The 18,718-nt window shown below is 31.6% G+C and overlaps 1 protein-coding gene across 1 annotated transcript; it reads right to left on the bottom strand.

The window, feature by feature from the left end:
- Positions 1 to 217: 217 nt before the first annotated feature.
- LOC136980863 (glucose dehydrogenase [FAD, quinone]-like) lies at positions 218 to 6,660 on the bottom strand. The gene is made up of 11 exons (XM_067277062.1): positions 6,560 to 6,660; positions 6,056 to 6,258; positions 5,530 to 5,716; positions 4,797 to 4,928; positions 4,570 to 4,691; positions 4,090 to 4,260; positions 2,328 to 2,478; positions 1,450 to 1,610; positions 930 to 1,107; positions 593 to 815; positions 218 to 522 (listed from the first exon to the last, which is right to left on the bottom strand). Exons 1-11 carry the CDS (start codon positions 6,639 to 6,641, stop codon positions 366 to 368), a joined length of 1,767 nt encoding a protein of 588 aa, XP_067133163.1. The 5' UTR covers positions 6,642 to 6,660; the 3' UTR covers positions 218 to 365.
- Positions 6,661 to 18,718: the final 12,058 nt, after the last annotated feature.

Here is an 18,718-nt window from a genome sequence, read left to right as displayed (position 1 = left end):
TTCAGAAATTTTCGACAAAGGACAAAGGAGTTATTAAATTTCAAAAACTGGGTGTACAAAATCATACCCCCATACATACAAACACAAATATACGTACAGAAAGACCCGAATTTTTTGCATTTCTCGACGTTTTAAAGTGCTAAACATCGGAAGGAGTAATACTAGAAAAACTAAATGAATCAGCCAATTTACTGTATCCAATTTTGAACAATAATTCAAATAATTCGACTTAATCTTTTGTATATATTTTACTTATTTATGTGAATTTTTCAATACAACAAATTGAAAATATTTAAGGTTACATTTTATAAATTAAAAACTATTCAAGAGTGATAACTATTAATGTATTAACAGTCAAAAATAAATCACAATTCTTCTTTTCCATTAAATTTCTCGAATTCATCTAGAATTAAATCTGACCCCTTTTCTCCTATCATGATGACGGCAGCATTAATATTACCGGATATCATACTGGGCATGATTGATGCATCGATCACACGTAGACCTTTGACACCTTTTACTCTAATTAGCCAAAAAGAAAAAAAAGTAAGACAATGCCTAAAATAGTAATCCACGAATTCGTATAACCTACTTGAGATTAGGATCCACAACGGCTTTTAGATCATCACTGCTTCCCATTTTGCAAGTGCCCATCGGATGGTATGATGTTTGTGTGTTAATTCGAAGAGCACATGCCAAGTAATCATCCGAAAACTTTTCATATTTTTCACAACCCGGAACTGCAGCATCAACTGGTTTAGTTCCTATTTTCTTCATTGCGGAAGTTGAAAAAAGATCCAAACAAATTTTCGTTCCTGTTTATTTAAATTATGCAGTTTTAGAATATACTAAATTTAATACAGTATTGACTTTTGTTAAAGCCATTTTTATATACGCATCTAATTATAATATAAAATAATAATAATTACCCTCAACTAGAACTTTAAGATCATCTGGATGAGATAAGTATTTTGGATCAATAACGGGATGATCGTAAGGATTATTTGAATTTAGTCGAATTACTCCTTTGCTTTTAGGTCTTTGCAAAATTGGTAAGCAAGTAATGGTATCATTATTAATATAGGGAATTACGTATTCTTTTACTATCTGAAAAATTTCAATTTTTTCATATTATTTTTCATATAAGATATGAAAATTCGTAGATCTATTTGTAAACGTAACACATATCTCAAATATTTTCATTATATATAATTAATTAACATTAATTTATCATTTATAAGGATTATATTAACAAAAAAAACAGGTTATTTTTAAATTTGACAATTTATAGAATCATTTAAATGAATAAATGTAAAAATCTAATTAAATTTTAAAGTGTAAGAATTGAAAGTTTTACCTTAATTACATAAAACCAGTTATAATTTTAGGTTGTGTGGGACTTATTAGGTCCTTTTTTATAAGTATATACTACAAAGCACTTTTAAATACCTGATCGGATAAACCAATTGCATCTTTAAAAACACTTCCTCCATCACTAGCTAAAGAGGCTGATAATAACACCAATTGTATATCCGGCCATTCTTCTATTTTATTATATTTAGTATTTACAAATCCAATAATATCGGTCCCTCCTAAAGTATTTAATATTCCTGTAAAATTAAATACTCTTAATTTTAATGTTTAATACTAATAAATTTTCAATACAGTAGAGCGTCGAAAATCGGAATCAATTGGGGACTGGGGGTGTTCAGATTAGTCATTTGTTCCCATTACCGACTTTGTACGAAAAAATATATTAACCTGTCCGATGTTCAAATTTTTCTCCCTTGCGTGTCGCTTCGTGTTGAATTTTCGTCGATTTTAAGCCTAACGAAAATTTTTATAATAATCGAGGCTATCGTATCGTTAAAAATTATTTCTGCATTTTGTACAAACAAAATAAATATATTGAAGAATATAAAAAACATGAAAAATTATACTTTAGAAGTAAATCTAGTATCAAAAACGTTCGATTCAGCACGACACAGTCCGACTGAAAATAGTTTCGATTACCGGTCGTTCCGATTACCGGCGTTCCGATTAACGACTCTCTACTGTATTATACATTTACGAAATATTAAAAATGTTTAAAATTTATAATAAATTTTCCATTTTTACGACTGTCTGTAAATTATTATTATTTATAAATATTATATTAGCTATTCTTTATTTTAATTTTAATAGACGTTCATCTATATAATAGAAATTTCACTATTTAATATATAAGTTGTTGGACAGCGCTAACGCAGAAGGCTTAGCCTTAAACATTAAAAACAATGCTTGATAACATTTAAAATTCTTAATATGAAGTTCGTATATGATCATACCTTCCTGATTTTTTAAGTATGATAAAAAATCATCTACACTTATTCTAGATTTTAGCATAGTGTATGGTAATTCCATAGTTGCAATAACAAACATGGTAGTTATATGATCTTGTAAATTTTTGCCTACAGGAAGATTGGCAATCAAAGGAATCTACAGTAGAAAATATTCGAGTGTTAAATAATATGGAAAAATTTTAGGTTAATGTTACATATGGTGCCAAAATGGCGGCTCGTCTCTGATTCAAACAAACAGAAGAAAGAAAACAGTGGGGATGCACGTTCTAACCTAACCTAACCTATTCTAATAATTTGGTTGGTAATAATTATTGGTAATCAGGCCCGGATCCAATAAGTGCGGGGCCCGATTGGATTTTTTTGCGGGGCCCTCTATATATTAAATATTTTAAAAAATGCAAATTATCTTATATATAAAAATTCTCGTGTCACAATGTTAGTTACCTTACTCCTCCGAAACGGCTTTACCGATTTTTACCAAATTTGATATGCATACTCAGTAGGTCTGAGAATCGGCTACTATCTATTTTTCATACCCCTACACCATTTCCCCCTTTCAAAAATATATTTATATATGGATTAAGGCTTTTATGTCCAACAGATGGCGCTAACTTCCGACGACCTAAGTTTGTTTTTCTGTGAGGCATTCTGCTTTTCTGTGAGAATGGACTGAAGCAGATCATTTTCTATCTATCTATATAAATAAAATATAACGTTCGTTTGTTCCTACCGATTCCTTTGAAATTTTGACACAACGTTGCATTCGAATACGCACGTGTTTTTATATAATATACATGTCGAAATTCCCCCCAGTGGGGGAGATGGACGGGATTTACCGTGAAGAACTCGGCTTCTATTATACTATTTTACATGCGGTGTTTTGCGTTTTTAATTGCGTTTTAATAAGTTACGTCAACAGAATATACACTAAAAAGAGATTTTTCGATATTTCCCAGCGGGAAAAGTGACGGGATTAAGGCTTACTGTGAAGAACTCGGCTTTTATTATACTATTTTACATGCGTTTTTGATTGCGTTTTAATAGGGTACGTCAAGAGAATGTACACTAAGAAGGGATTTTTTGAAATTCCCCCCACGGGGGAAGTGTTATACATTTATAATAGATACATTTTGAGCCACAACAACGCGTGGCCGGGTCAGCTAGAAATTACCTAGAAATAATTTATATGGCAAAACAACGTTTGCCGGGTCAGCTAGTATATATATATATATATATATAAAATCAAATGTCGTGGATCATAAGATAGGTAAACTTCTACATACATTAAAAAGTAAAAATGCACAAAATTCAAAAACAATTACATTTTCTATATTATAATGTATATATATTATAACAAACACAATAATAAATCTCATCCATCAATGCGAACTTAAAATAAATATATTTTTAATTATTTGAATAATTTATAATTTATCCTTTATCGTCAAAAGCAATTTGCTTTAAATTTCGAAAAATAACTTTTTGTTAATTTTGGTGGTGATGCGGGGCCCCATCAAGTGCGGGGCCCGATTGGGCCCAATCTCTCCAATCGCCTTAAATCCGGGCCTGATGGTAATTGATTAGAATAGGTTAGGTTTAGGTTAGGTTAGAACGTGCGTCCCCACTGTTTTCTTTCTTCTGTTTGCTGGAATCAGAGACGAGCCGCCATTTTGGAACCATAGGTAACATTAACCAAATTTTAAAATCTCTGCTTTTATTGTTATAAATTTTAGGTTTATGATTTTACCTGAAGCTTTTCTAGTTCTTCTTTTGGTCCAATACCAGACAGCATCAATAACTGAGGAGAATTTATTGCTCCTGCAGACAATATAACTTCTCTACGAACTGAAACAGTTATAGTTTTGCCATCGTAATCGAATGTCACACCAATTGCACGTTTATTATAGTCAAAGTTAATCTGAAATATTTTCCAAATTAAAAGAAAATAATAAAAGAATTCACCAATTTGAATTTGCTGGTGATCTACTTAATGACAGCCGATTTAAAACCAAATACACAGCTTATTCAAGAGAGGAAGATTGGAAGCGATATTTGACAGAAATTTAAGGGCAATCTTTATAAAACGTTTACCTACGTAACCTTTTCTCATCTTTCACAAAATGCCAATCGCCATATTAATATGTATAAAATAATAATCAATAATTTATACGATGTAAAACAAAATTTGACAAATTGAATATAAAATAAACAGAGTAAAAATAAGTACTTTTGTGACAAATGCAGAAGTAAGAATGTCTAAATTTCTTCTTCCAACTATAGGATCTAAAAATGCTTTCTTTGTACTGCATCGTCTTCCATCTCTTATTGTTGCTTGAACTTCGGAAAATACTAAATTTATGGGAAAATATGCGCCAAATAAATTTAATAAATAAAAATTTATTAATATATATATGTCAGAAATAAAAATCATTAACTCATTTTCTATCGTTACACCTTTTTGAGATGCTCCGTTGTAATCTCCAGTGGGATAACCAAGTTCTTCCCCGGCTTCCAATATAACTTTCTTTATAGGGTTTTCATACGATGACTTGTCGATGGTTAATTCACCGCCTACAGAGTGATAATCTAAAGAGTAAAATTTATATTAGGAAAACTTGGACAAACTGGGACAAGAGGGGGAGGGGGAGTAAAAATTTCAAGAAAAATGCGGACGTAATTTATGGACAGACCCTAATGGGTAACAAATGTCAACCAGTTGTTGCAAAGTTCGAAGGGTCAATAAAGCAGAAAAAGGCGATGATCTGCGTTTGTTACGCGCCAGTACATAGAGCAAAGATGACCGTAGAGAAGCTGACCATTCTAGGCTGGGAGGTTCTGCCTCATCCACCTTACAGCCCAGACTTAGCACCAACTGACTATCTTCTATTTCGCGCCTTACAGAACAATATTGCCAATATACAGTTCAAAGATAATACCCGACGCTCGAGACTTTCTTCAAAAAAAAAAAAAAGGAAAAAATCCCTGTCATTCTAAGCTCCCAGGATTGAAAGTTTATAGTAAAGTGGGAAGATATGATTGATACGTATTTACGTTGATTACCTAGAAGACTGAACTGTAATCGTTGTAGAGAATTTACAAAACAGTAATAAGAAATTCTATAGAATCAGAGGATACGAACATTTGATAATTCAGAAAATTATTTCGGTTATTATGATCGAAAACAAACCTTTTTCGGTTATTTCTGGAATTCTGTTATCTTCAGATTTTTTAAAATAAGGCAAAACATCTTTATAACTCCACCCTGTCGCTCCTTCAGCCCATTGATCGAAATCTCTCTTATTACCTCTCACATAAACCATGTAATTGAGAACGCTGCTTCCTCCCAGTACCTTTCCTCTTGGCCAACTACTGCGCTATTTCAAGGAATAATAATAATAGGAATAATAATTTAAATAAAAACTTTTATATAATTCTTTATAATAAATATTTTATTAAATATACGCGTAAAAGATCGGTTGATTGGTTTGTTTGATGGAATTGGCAACGAGACACATGGACGATCGGCCAAGAGAGATACTTCCCGGAAGGACTATCTAGGTGTTACGCATGTTAAGAAAACGTGCAAAACTCCACGTGACCAGGTGTTGGTGAGGTGCGAACCCACGACCAATGGTCAGTAATTTTATACATTCGGCCACGACCAATGGTGAGTAATTTTATACATTACAAAAAGGAAATTAGTTAATTCTTACTTGATCATTGTATCCCAAACAAGAATCGTTCTGTTTAGTAGTTTTATATTTCCAATCATATTTCGTTTTTTGTAGATGAAGAGGAAAAGCTAAGGCTTCTGATATAAGATTAGGATGCTCTCCCGCTTCTAAAAGTAGGACTTTTATTTTTGCATTTTTGGATAATCTGTTTGCAACAACGGATCCTGCAGATCCTCCTCCCACTAAAGTAATAAAAAATATTTCAAAACATTAAGTTCAACTTTTGATTTTTGATTCTCGAAGAAAAACGTACAGAAAATTCATTTATTTAGGCTGATAGAATATTTAATATATTATATTTTAAATATAAAATTTGAATTAGAATTTCGCGGTTATTTTAAATAAAGAATGGGTTCATATATATTATATATGAATCCATTGAATATATTATTGTGTATATACTATATACACTGTTTTAATAACATTTTTATAATATGATTTATGTAAATTTCAATTTTTAAATAGACTATATTTAAGACTTACCAATGACATAATCATATTGTTGATTAATTTCTTGACTTACAACTAATACTAAAGGTAAGAAATAAATTAGTTTCAAGAACATTTTCTATGTTAATCTAGGCTCTTTACAAACTTTGAAGGTGATTTAATCACTTTTATAGTTTTATCTATTCTTTAACTTATCTAAAAATAAACGTTGAAGGTAATTTGATAGTAACTCTTTGAAACGAGCTATTATTTATTTATCGAATTTGTTTATCTATTACTACTTTCTTTTCTATTCTATCGAGTTTTGATAACAACAATAATATGATTGATTTTTAATTGTTATCTGGCTGAAGTATCTCTTTGATTACAACCATCGTACACAGACGGCTGGATAATCAAAGTAGTTAAGGTGGCAGTTATTGCTCCAGGAGACTCGGGATTGAACCCCAGGAATTTTTCGGGGTGTCTGTCTTCTGTTTTCTGTCTTGTCCCGTCCCTCACTATCCAGTCGTCTTATTGTGAGCCTGGCTGAACCCATAGGGAGAAAAGGATAAAGGAAAAAAAAAAAAAACAGAACATAACCAATGGCGTAATGTGCCAACCGAGGCTTAAACTGGGTGTACATAGAAAATAGTTCTAAAGTCGATATGACAACTTTAGAATGATGCCTTTCTGTCAAGTGATACGTCGAGGCGAGGCGGAGAGTTGCATACAAGAGTGACTATGGCCAACGAAAACCTTAATGCTGCCCTGAAAACTTCCAGCAACATTCTAACTGAATTCAGATTACGATGACGTTTTGTGTTAACATGTGTTAAGCCTGGACTCCACATTACCTGAAAACAGAAACTCAGAAACAGAATTCAAACATAGAGTTTTCGTTTCAGTTTTGTTCCCGTTTTAACTTGACTCCACTAGCACGTTACGTGGAACTGCGCCATCTGTTGATCAGTTTTGTACTTGTCGTAGAGTCAAACATGGACGACGCTACGGATTTTGCCTTGCTTTCTCTGCATTTAGGGGCCGTCCATAAATTACGTAAGGTATTTTGGGGCGGGTGGAGGTCAAGGATTTCTTACGATATCTTACTCAGGGGTAGGGGATAATAGATCTCGTCTTACGTAATATTCTTGTTTTTATTTTTTGATCTCGTTGAGTGGTGGAGTTTTGAATTTGGCTTTAATTTGGCGGTTTCTATTAAGAACGCTCGTTGTACTGACGCCATCAGATGTGACGTGATACAATAATAACGCTAGCAGACTCACTCTCTACACATTTTTTTATCATGGGAGAAAGGCCGTGTAGGGGTTTTTCGTTTTTTTTTTTTTTTTTTTATTTGAATAAGTGCACCACTCCTATGGGTATATAACACTAAGAATACGTAAACCAAAATACATGATACAAAGTAAACATAAAATTAGTATTCGATTTTCAGTGAAAACTAAAATGTAAAACTAGAAATTAAAAATTATAAATAATCTTATCTTCCATTATTTTTTGAACATAATTGTAAAAAGTATCAAACAGGATGTAAAAGTATCAAACAGTTACAAGATTTTTAATATGTTGCTGGATATATGTGATTTTATTGCTATTGAAATTGGTATTTATTAGAAATTTTAGGACGGACTAAGAATCACTGTAAATGTTGACAGAGTTTTGTTTGGTAGTGAAGTGGCCCACTGAACAGCTTAGTAGACAGCATCTTCTTCAGCTTGATATGTGGGGAGTGTTGATATGCAGAGCAAAATATCAGTTTGGAGGAAGATACAGATAGTTGAGCAGACATGAAGGGAGCTTTTGGACCCATCTGTGTAGATATTATTGTCTGCATGGTTATCCGTGGAGAAATGTACCCTGAGGATAACCTTGTTTACAGGGTGATAATCATAGCAGTGGCGTGCCGTCATTGGAAGCGGTGGAAGCGCCGCTTCCACCGAATTTTCTAAAATATAAATTTTCATATTTTAACGTAGTTTCAATTAATTAAAATTAATATTTTATTATAATTGCATTATGTATCTTATTACAAATTTCTATACTACATGTGAAATAAATGATAAGATTCAGTGGCGTGCCGTGACATTTGATGGCAGGAAAGCTGTGTTTCTGTAAGAAGCCGACTTCCAGAGGCAATCAGTTAATTGCGCATGATGGTCTAGGGCAGGGATGAGCAACCTGCGGTCCTCGGGCCGCAAAATATATGAATGCGGCCCGCGACGCATAAAATGTGAATAAATATATCAATTTCCCAGCTTAAGACAGTTCTTGATGAACAAAACCAGCTGCCATGATGCTTGCAAGTATGATGAAATATACGATAAGCACGAAGATCTTTAACGAGTTAGCAATACTGAAATACGAGCGAGATTTGTGCGCAGATAATTTCTTACCACACTAAATTTAACAGAAAAATTCATCACAAAACGATTATTGATGCTAATGTGTGAAATTCCATTTAATCCATGCAAGAAGTGTGATTACCAGAGCCCCTTCGGCCGCCAATTTAAAGTATTTTAATCTTTAAAATTGGCGTTTCCACTTCCCGGGACGAGGACCCAGGGGTTGGATTTGTGGGAAGCGAGTGTTCGGGTTGTTTCATTGTGTCGAATTACATACACAGAACGAGGCGCTTGACGTGTAAGTGCGTGAGTGCGAGAATTCGAGTAAAGGTTAAACGGTGTATATCTTCGTGTACAGTGATGTTATGTCCGTGGTGTGTGTGTGTGTCGTGTGTGGATCGAAGAACATCTTCGGCATGTCTAAAAACAGAAAAACAGTAAATTACGTACGAGAATAAGATGTGTTGAAAATGAAACGAAAGAGATCTTACCATCGGAGACTTCGGAAAATATTCACTTGTACGATAAATGGCCACTTCGTCCTCTTCGTGGTAAAGTTGGGGAGGGAGAAGTATCTCCCTCCCAAATGTTCCTACAAAACACAAAGACAGTGAGAAAAGAAGAAGTTCATTCGTTTATTATCTAAGGTCAACATTATTACCTGCATCAGCTAGTCTTTCTTCCCGAACAGTGTCATGAGGAGAGCGAAGGACCTGACCTAACCTAACCGGAACGCTCAATCCTCGTAACAGCTGTTTGGGAAGAAAGGTCGGTCAAATGTCACGTCCGGTGAGTAAACGTGTCACGTCCGGGTGGTCACAATCGGGAGTCAAATCCGTTGTCGTCTATCGAGTGTCACGTTAGGGAGACAAGTCCGTGGGTCACGTCCGGGAAAAGGTGTCGAATCCGGTCAGAATGTCGCATCCGGGTGCAAAGACGAGCTGGGGAAAATCGAAGAGGATCACCGCCTAGGCCAAGGGAAACGCAGCCACCCGCAGCAACAAAACCGCGGTCCCTCGACTTCGGCGGCGCTCTCCTCCGATTCTTCCCCGTTCCGACTTCCGAAAGACGATGGCGACGACGTCGCGAGCGTGGACGAAGACCTCATAAAGCAAACTCTTGCCCTGCCCCGCCTATTGGCATTACAGGGTTCAAAGAGACTATGCCTTAATCATAGGCTTTGGTCTCGTACCGTAAGGTAGTCTTGGACTCTTTTAGCTGGGCCACCGGGTACTTCTTTCGGGCTACCATCCGTTCCCTTAGGCCCAACGCTCTAACTCTGGCATAACTTTTGTGTGTATATATGCAGCTTATGCTGCATTTTAGCTTGCTCTGTCATGTATTAGCACAGATTATAAGTCGTTAAGACGTACAGACATGATTTTTTAAATAAACACACTACTTAGATGGAAGTGTGTCACCTTTAGTATTGATTTAAATATTCCTTTTTCTCTTTGTTTCTTTAATTTTTTATTCTCATTTTTGTGATATTACAAATTTATATACTTTATTACATATATCTGTTACATTTTTCATGATTTCTGATAATTGTTTTTTTTTTTACGTTGGTTTAAACTCTCTGGCAAATTTTCTCGCCGGCGTTTTGTTTACGCCGACGTTTTTAACTCTATTTTCCTTGAGAACTATATATTTTAGACAAATGCAGAACATGCTATCGTCTTCAGATATTTTTTATTCGTCTTCGATTTTCAAATCAATTCGTTATTTTCGATTTTTTAATAAACACGCCGCTTAGATACAATGGGTCATGTTTAGATTGCAATATAAATTTAAATTACAGTGTAATTGTTTTATTGTACTTTAGAAAATGTTTTTAAGACTAGACAATGTGTTTTGTCATGTTATATAATTATAAAAAATTACAATCTAATTAAAATTATTTGCCCTAATTAATGTAAATTTTTTTAATTATTTTGTTAATTTTTCTACTAATTTATGCTCTCATATTTTTGTTATTCGTCGCTTTATGTAATTTATTACATTTTTATTTAATTTTGTTAATTAATTTACCAAATATAATAGCAAGAAATGTTGTAAACAAAAACACGTGTTTGTGACAGGTCACGTGACCGCAGAAACCCCTGAGGCAGGTCAGGTGACGCCATTCTATTTCCTGTCACCTTCCTATGACGTAGAAGCTATTTAAGAAATAAAAATAATTTAAAATATTACATGTTTTCCATTATTTAAAAGCATTATTTCAGTAAATAAATTCATTTCTCATTATTTAGTTATTGACCATTAATTGAATTTAAACATAATAAAATAATGAAATTATTATTATTATAATTATAAAATTCATAAAAGTTATCATAATAAAACATATATAATACTTTCTACTTATTATTGTGTAATATTTAATAAGTTAAATTTTTTCTTTTTGTAATATATAAAATACTATTTGTGTATGTAAAAGAGTTACTATTGTGATCTCTAGATGGCGTCAATGTAACAGTTTGAAAACTTTTCCTGGCGCAGAAATGCGCCGTCATTTTTAATTTTATTTTTCTTGAGAACCATTCATTTTAGAAATTAGCAGATTACACCTTTGTTTTCTTCTGTTTTTATTCTACATAGTAGTATACTTTTTGGATTTTATTTTTAAATAAATTTGTCATTTTCGATTTTTTTAACGTTTTTACGTTCGTAAATTCGATTACTACTACTTTTTTTAAATTAAAAAATTCAAGTAATTCAACATAATTCAAAATTTGTGAAAATACACAATTCTCAATGTCACTTGTAATTTGGTTCATAAGAATATTTACTTTTTTTTCCTATTATTTATGTTAAATGATTTTTTCTATTTTTAAATTAATGTTTAATAAAAAAAGAGGTTCTAAAAATGTGTGTATCAATATTGTACTTGTTTTAATGCAAACTCTCAAAATTTACGCTACAGCGTATTAAAGTAATTTGAGCAGGTCTTTAGTTTACATTATCGTTAAAAGATGGCATAGCTATAGCAAATCGCAAATTTCCATTAAAACACCAGAAATTATTTTTTTTACTTCAAGTTACGATCTACTTTAGTAATTGCATTTACACCTTAATTGCACCTTTACTGACGGGCGATTAACGCTTAATTGTTTTTAATAGGATTTTTTTTAATCAAATTAATTAAATTTACAATTAGTAATGCTTCGAAAAGTATTGTCACAATAATATACTCGACAATTAATGATATTGTTCGTTATTAATTAGCTATTTCACAAGAATCAACAACTAAATAAACAATGACTGAACATTACTAATGTTTAGCATCATCCTTTTGCTTATAATTTCACAAATTTTGACAGAACAACAGAATACCAACAATGAAAGGATTTTTACTAATGTAATGAATAGTATATTCGGCTGAAGCCGAATACCGAATGGCCGAATATTAGGACAAACTATTCGGCTTGATTAACGCACGTACGAAAATTGGCGCGCAAACCGCATAATGGCAAGGATCGCGAACCCTACTCTCTATTGGCCCGCTGTCACTACGATTTTTTCTTCCAGTAGGTCTAAATTATTTAAATTACATAAATTATAATTATTAAAGTTAATATGAGATGGAGCCTAACGTCTACCTCTACTGCTAAATTGGTTTATAATTTATGTAATAGCCGTAAATAGCCTGATACGATTCGGTAGTTGTTGGTATTTAGATGTAAGTTATAACTTAAGTTATTTTATTTGCAATCGATCTTTTTAACCCTTTAAAATTTTGTTTTTACTACGTATTTGTAGACTGAATAGTACCCTAAGGATATACTTTAGTGGGGACATATGGTCTAGTTTCTGCCCAGTTGTGGAACAGTTCAAATATATTATTGGGGGTTTCTATTTGTGAAGTTTTGTGATATTTTGTTGCTATTGTTTTTGTCAATATTTTTATAATTAACACGATTTAAAATGTTATATTTTGTACATAATGAGAAATGCTCATTCTTTGCTTTATATATAAAATAAATTATATATTAGTTACTCATCTTCTAGAAATAGATAAATAATTCTTTCATTAAATACGATAAGTTTCAATAAAACGTTTCGTAAAAAATATTAAAATATACGCGAATACGAATATAACATAATTAACTAAACACTAACATTAATGCCCGATACATTCTAACCTACACGTCATCAATGCCATGAGATATCGGGCTAGATAAAGGCAATAATAATATTTAATTACGAAATAATTTAATACTAGAGTTAGATGCTATTTCTTATTAACTTTAATAATTATAGCTTAATGTTCAGCATTAATAAAAGTTTCCAAAATGATTAATTTACTGTGTTTTTGTTATTTCTTACTCCTGTTTTCAAGTATTCGGTATTCGGCCGAATAGCGAAAAATAGGCCGAATAAGCCGAATACCGGGTAGTAACCGAATATTCGTTACATCACTAATTTTCACCAAAACAAGCGACATCGATTACACGTTCATTTTCAGCGTTTGTCACCTTGTGTTACAGTTTAATCATTCCTTATCTTAGCCCCACACATGCTCAGGCATGGGCTTCGTTCATAACACTACAGTTCACCGTTAACGCGCGTACCTGCTTGTTCGTGTATGTATTGATTATCACTTATTGTTATACCACTGTGCACTGTATATCCACTGTATAGCCGCTTCCATTTGCACCCGTGTAACCATTTTCTTGTGTAGTCAAATTTATTTTCTTACTATGTAACATATTGTTTCAAATAAAATCCCGGTGCGGCTGGTGACCTCCCCTTCCCCTTCTCACTTCTCTTTCACATTTTCATCCCTTTTGGCCTCTGCCACAAATAACTTTTCCTTCTGTCTAACTGCTCTAACACCTTCTCAATCCTTTTCATCCCCTTTAAAGGAAATACCATTGAGTAATGCCTTCTAAACTTTCCACCTGTAATTGACATCGATTACGCAGAGTTACCAAAGTCAAAACGCGTAAAACACTAATTACAGTTCACAAGATTCAGGAAAGGAAGAGAGAAAATTAGAGGATATCTTCAATGCACCAGAGAAAAATGATCCTAAGGATGGAGAAGGACTAGAAGGATATTACTTTATGAGCGCGTGTGCCTTTTTCATGTATTGTGACTTACAAAAAACAATCGGAAATGATTTTTGTTATGGTTGTCTCGTCACCCCTACTTCGATTACGCATTCCAACCTTCTCGAAAGATCGTTTAGCCTATATTATTATAATTTAAATTAGTCTTCGATTAATAATACTTCGAACCAAATATTTGGTATCAAAGGACGACGCAATTTCTAAAATTACTAAGACGCGGCTGTTCTGTTGGTTTCGTTAGAACTACATTCATTCTGAGATACAAAAATCGACGAATCTATATCTATATCTATACTACTATATAAAGAGACAACGTATTTTTCGTTTGTGACCACTAACAGTGAAAACTACTGAATCAATCGTTTTAACTGTGGCATCTTTATGAACCCCGGAATGTTTACTACTAATCAAACTTTCAGATGCCGGAGAGGCCGCAACGGGGGGTGCTAGTGTATTATATTTTCGAATGCACGTATAGTACAAAGCGAGAAATTTGCAATTTTATTAAATCAGATGTACTGTACAGCACTTTGATCACTTTACAGAAACAAGAATGTTGAAATCTTTTACAGAATATTGAAGACTTATGTGCATTAATATCAGAGACGGATGCCCCTTTATCTATTTAATACAGAATTTATATTAACAATATATATGACAGAATTCTCTATTTAAATCCAGATTTGACCCTATTGATATAACTGGAAGGAATAATGAACATATATAGAAAATAATAGACAGACAATAAAAATACAAAAAGTAATTCATAAACTAATTGGCGATTTTAGAGTATTGAATTTAATTCGATGATACCTAAAACAACCTTATAATGTTCTAATTGCGTTTTAATCTTGAACTATCCTACAAAAACAAAACACGCCATTAAAATGAAGAATGGGTTTTTTTTTATATATAGTGTAGCTTAATCATGCTAAATTATTTATGATTAGCCAATAACCGCTTCAATAGGAAGAAACTATTAGTTTTCGATGTTTCCGAAATGCCTTTTCTGTAAGCTTCTCTAGGACTATTATCTAAACCAGGTGGAATTGATTCACAGCAAGGTCGTTACTTCCACTATCTACAATGTTTCTAATTATAACACTTTGCTCTTGCATCGTGTACTTTCTTATTTTAAATCGAAGCTTTGTTATCCACATGAAAACATTCGTTTTTATTCAAATGTTTTAAAAATAAAATATGTTAATCCGTTTTTAATTAAAGAACTATAAATTTGAATGTTTTTCTAATAAAACTAAGCATAATCGAACTTCCCAGGCAAAATATGATAGAAAAGCAAGCCAATTCAGTGTTTAAATTAATTAATTTTCATTTTTTAACAACGTTTTGAATAAACTGAATTAATTAAATTATCATTTTAGTCTATTTAGAAAATAATTATTATTTGAAAAATTGATGGTGTTTAGTAAAATTTTAATATAAATTAAAAGTACTACGTATATTATCAAATTACTTTTATTAGTTATTTAATTAATAAAACGATACATTCAAATTCTTATCGGGCTATATAATGGTCCGATAAAAATATGAATGAATCGTTTTATTAAATAAACAATATATATCGGTTGGAGATTTAAAATCAACAAAAAGAAAATGTAGAAAAATTTAAAAATTCAAAACATCTTTGATGCATTGAAATTAATAACAATATTTATAAAAAGTACTATTTTGAAATTTAATGAAAACTTTAAGGAATATGTTCTGTAATTTGAAAAGTGAAATTTTCTCTCTTTCCGAACAATGTGAAAATTATAAAAACGTTGTTTTCGTATTTTTGAACGCATTGATAAAAACATTTCCCGTTTGTCTGTGCATTACATACGATACGCTGCATTTTTATAACAAGGAAATGCTTAGCATGGTTTATTTACCAATATATAATATACCATAAATTAGTGTTCATTATAAAATATTTACTACATTTCAAAAGCGTATCACGATATACGGGGAAAATTGCGTAGACAGTAAAAGCATATATAGATATATGTAAAAGAGGAAACAGTTAACTTCACCATCTGTGACTGTGGGTGAAATAGGTTAAAAACAAGAGAGTCTCCCGAATTGTGAAATGACCCATGGTTAATAGTTCATAGAAAAAGAATTAGGACACTGTCTCCGGATCGTACTAGTGTTGGGCACAAATCAGTTGTAAAAAGCCAATTATTCGATTCGATTGTTTTTCTTAGAATCGACTAATTCAGTTGTTCTGGCATACTTCTAGAGAAACTAAACTTTTTGAAGTAATATATAAGAAAAATATATTCAAAAGACTTCAAATTTATAAATTTTTATTAAATTAGAATAAAAATTCTTACATGATTTCATTTATTCTAATTAATTAAACAAATCCGAGAATTAGGAATTACTTAAAGCATCGTCTAATTTTAAGATGGTTCGTGTTAGTTTTACCGACTTTTTAATTGTCGAAACACGAATTTACTTGTCACTAGGCTAAACCACAAATAACCGTTCCCAGTTCTGCATTTTTTTTATAAATGCATTTTTAATAATATATGGCTGATAAGAATTATTTCGTTGGTGCACAAGAATAGTGACACAACTCAAAAATTTCCAATTTTAGTTTATTGTAGAAATGTATAGCAAACTCCCCATATTTTTATGTGGAAGAACGAACACTAACATTTATTTCCAAAATAGATTTGAAAATTTAAAAAATCCAAGATCATGACAAAGCCTTACAGGAAACAAGAAACTTTTAAGTGGCTGTTCTGGAAGAACTATTTTTTTGAGTTGTGTCACTATTCTTGTGCACCAACGATTTATTCGTGTATAAGTAACAAATATATGTATTTATTTATAGTGCGGGTTTTTAATATATTTTAAAGACAATTTTTTTCTTAAAAAATTAAACAACTTCTAGGGTTTAACCGTCTTTTTTTTATCTGTAACTGCATTTTTTCAGTGAGGAACTACTACAAACTACTAAATTGTCTTTTAAAAAAGTATTTATTCAGTTTTTTCTTTTAGGATAAATTTATCATTACAGTTTTTATTAAACTTCACTATATAAATTAAAATACCAATTATATTTTATAAACATCTAATAAATTGTAATTAATTAATCGAAATTTATTAAATTTAAGAAAATTTATATACGCTCAATTTATTTATCAAAACTTTTAAAAATTATTCTAGAATGAAAATATAAATTGTTTTAAACTAATTTTTGTAAAACAAATTTTGGTAGCCATCATAAACGTTTAAATCATTTAAATAAACTAAAAACAACCATGCAAAACTATATTTTTTGGAGTTAAAGAATTTCTACATTGAACAAAATCATAACGTATTGAACATTACATATTTTATTACTTAGGTACAAAGAAGTGACATAAACTGCGTAATTTTTTATTTAACTCTCCAGAAACAGAAAGGAATCATTATGTTACCAAAGACTCTAGCATTATCTAACATTTTTGTAAACACCCCGCCCCTTTTAAAGCATCATAATGATTATCTGCAAACCCACCTATCCATATCTATATAATTTATTTTTTGGGCAGTCACTATATGAATAAAACACAGAATAATTTAAAATTAATTGCATTGATTAGCAATGCACAAGATAGATACTTGGGATAAAAAAATATAAAAGATTCTATTAAAACATTACAAAATCTATAATTTTAATTTAATAATCTAATCGAATGATTTTTGCACATCTTTCCTATTAAGTTCTTGTTTTAACATGACCTAATGAAAATGTTCGATATCATTGTAATGTCCCAACAAAGAATGCCTGTTATTCGCACATACAGCCCTCAGGGTCCCATTCCTTTCTTTTGTTCTAAAGGGATTAGTCACCAGAAGGGTTGGGAAGGAAATTTCTACAAGGAACAGAATATATATCTAATATGGCGTACAGCCACAATACAAAACGATCTTTATCGAATCTTAAATTCCAGAAAAATTTAACGCTTTTAATTAGTTGATTTCTTTATCGATTTTTATAAATTTAATAGAAGATAGCCTACTATAAAACTGTACTATAAAATTGTACTATAATTGTGCTGTACTATAAAATAATTTTTATAGTATAGTAAAACTATAGTACAATTTTATAGTACAGTTTTATAGTAGTTGTATAGTATAGTATCTTCCATTAAATTTATAGAAAATAATTTTTATAGTGCTGTTTTTAGGCAAAACAAAATCTAGCTCTTCATGGTAAAAGTACAAAACTTTACGATCGCAACAATCACAATTTTCTAAACTGCACTGACATATTAAAAAAGTTTGATTCTTTTATATCGCAACAACACGCATCAATAGCAACACGCGAATCGTGTTGTTGTTGATTATAACTAAAAATGTTTTCCTGTTGCGATTCCTATTCGAAGATAAAATTCAAAATGAAATACTCGTTTTATTGGCATTAAATATTAAAGTAATATTATTAATTTGAGTCAACAAAACAAATATTTTTCAATTATTTTATATTATACTCCGGATCTATCACATACTGATCAAATAGTCAGATACAGTAATTCGATTCGTTCATTTTAATTCGGAATATAAAAGGTTTGAAAAACATGAAAACTCTGTAGCATTCTATCAAACTATAGTGAATACAGTGGCTGGATTGACATTATTTCTTATTGATTTGTTGACTATGAACACAATATAGTGCTTACGACGATCACTTGGCTTTTCTTCTCCCTGTTATTTAGTTGAACGAAATAACAGGGAGAAGAAAAGCCAAGTGATCGTCGTAAGCACTATATTGTGTTCATAGT

The sequence above is a fragment of the Centruroides vittatus genome, unplaced genomic scaffold (assembly GCF_030686945.1).
Source record: "Centruroides vittatus isolate TY-2023 unplaced genomic scaffold, ASM3068694v2 contig_728, whole genome shotgun sequence".
Taxonomy (NCBI): Eukaryota; Metazoa; Arthropoda; class Arachnida; order Scorpiones; family Buthidae; genus Centruroides; species Centruroides vittatus.
This window is presented reverse-complemented; position numbering and strand designations above follow the sequence as displayed.

Excerpts from the sequence above, each read along its gene's own strand:
- LOC136980863 (XM_067277062.1), bottom strand. The coding sequence starts at position 6,641 with ATGTTCTTGAAACTAATTTATTTCTTACCTTTAGTATTAGTTGTAAGT. Across the intron at positions 4,692-4,796 it reads CAACGGAGCATCTCAAAAAG|TATTTTCCGAAGTTCAAGCA; the intron begins GTGTAACGATAG and ends CCATAAATTTAG. Across the intron at positions 1,108-1,449 it reads CAATTGGTTTATCCGATCAG|ATAGTAAAAGAATACGTAAT; the intron begins GTATTTAAAAGT and ends GAAATTTTTCAG.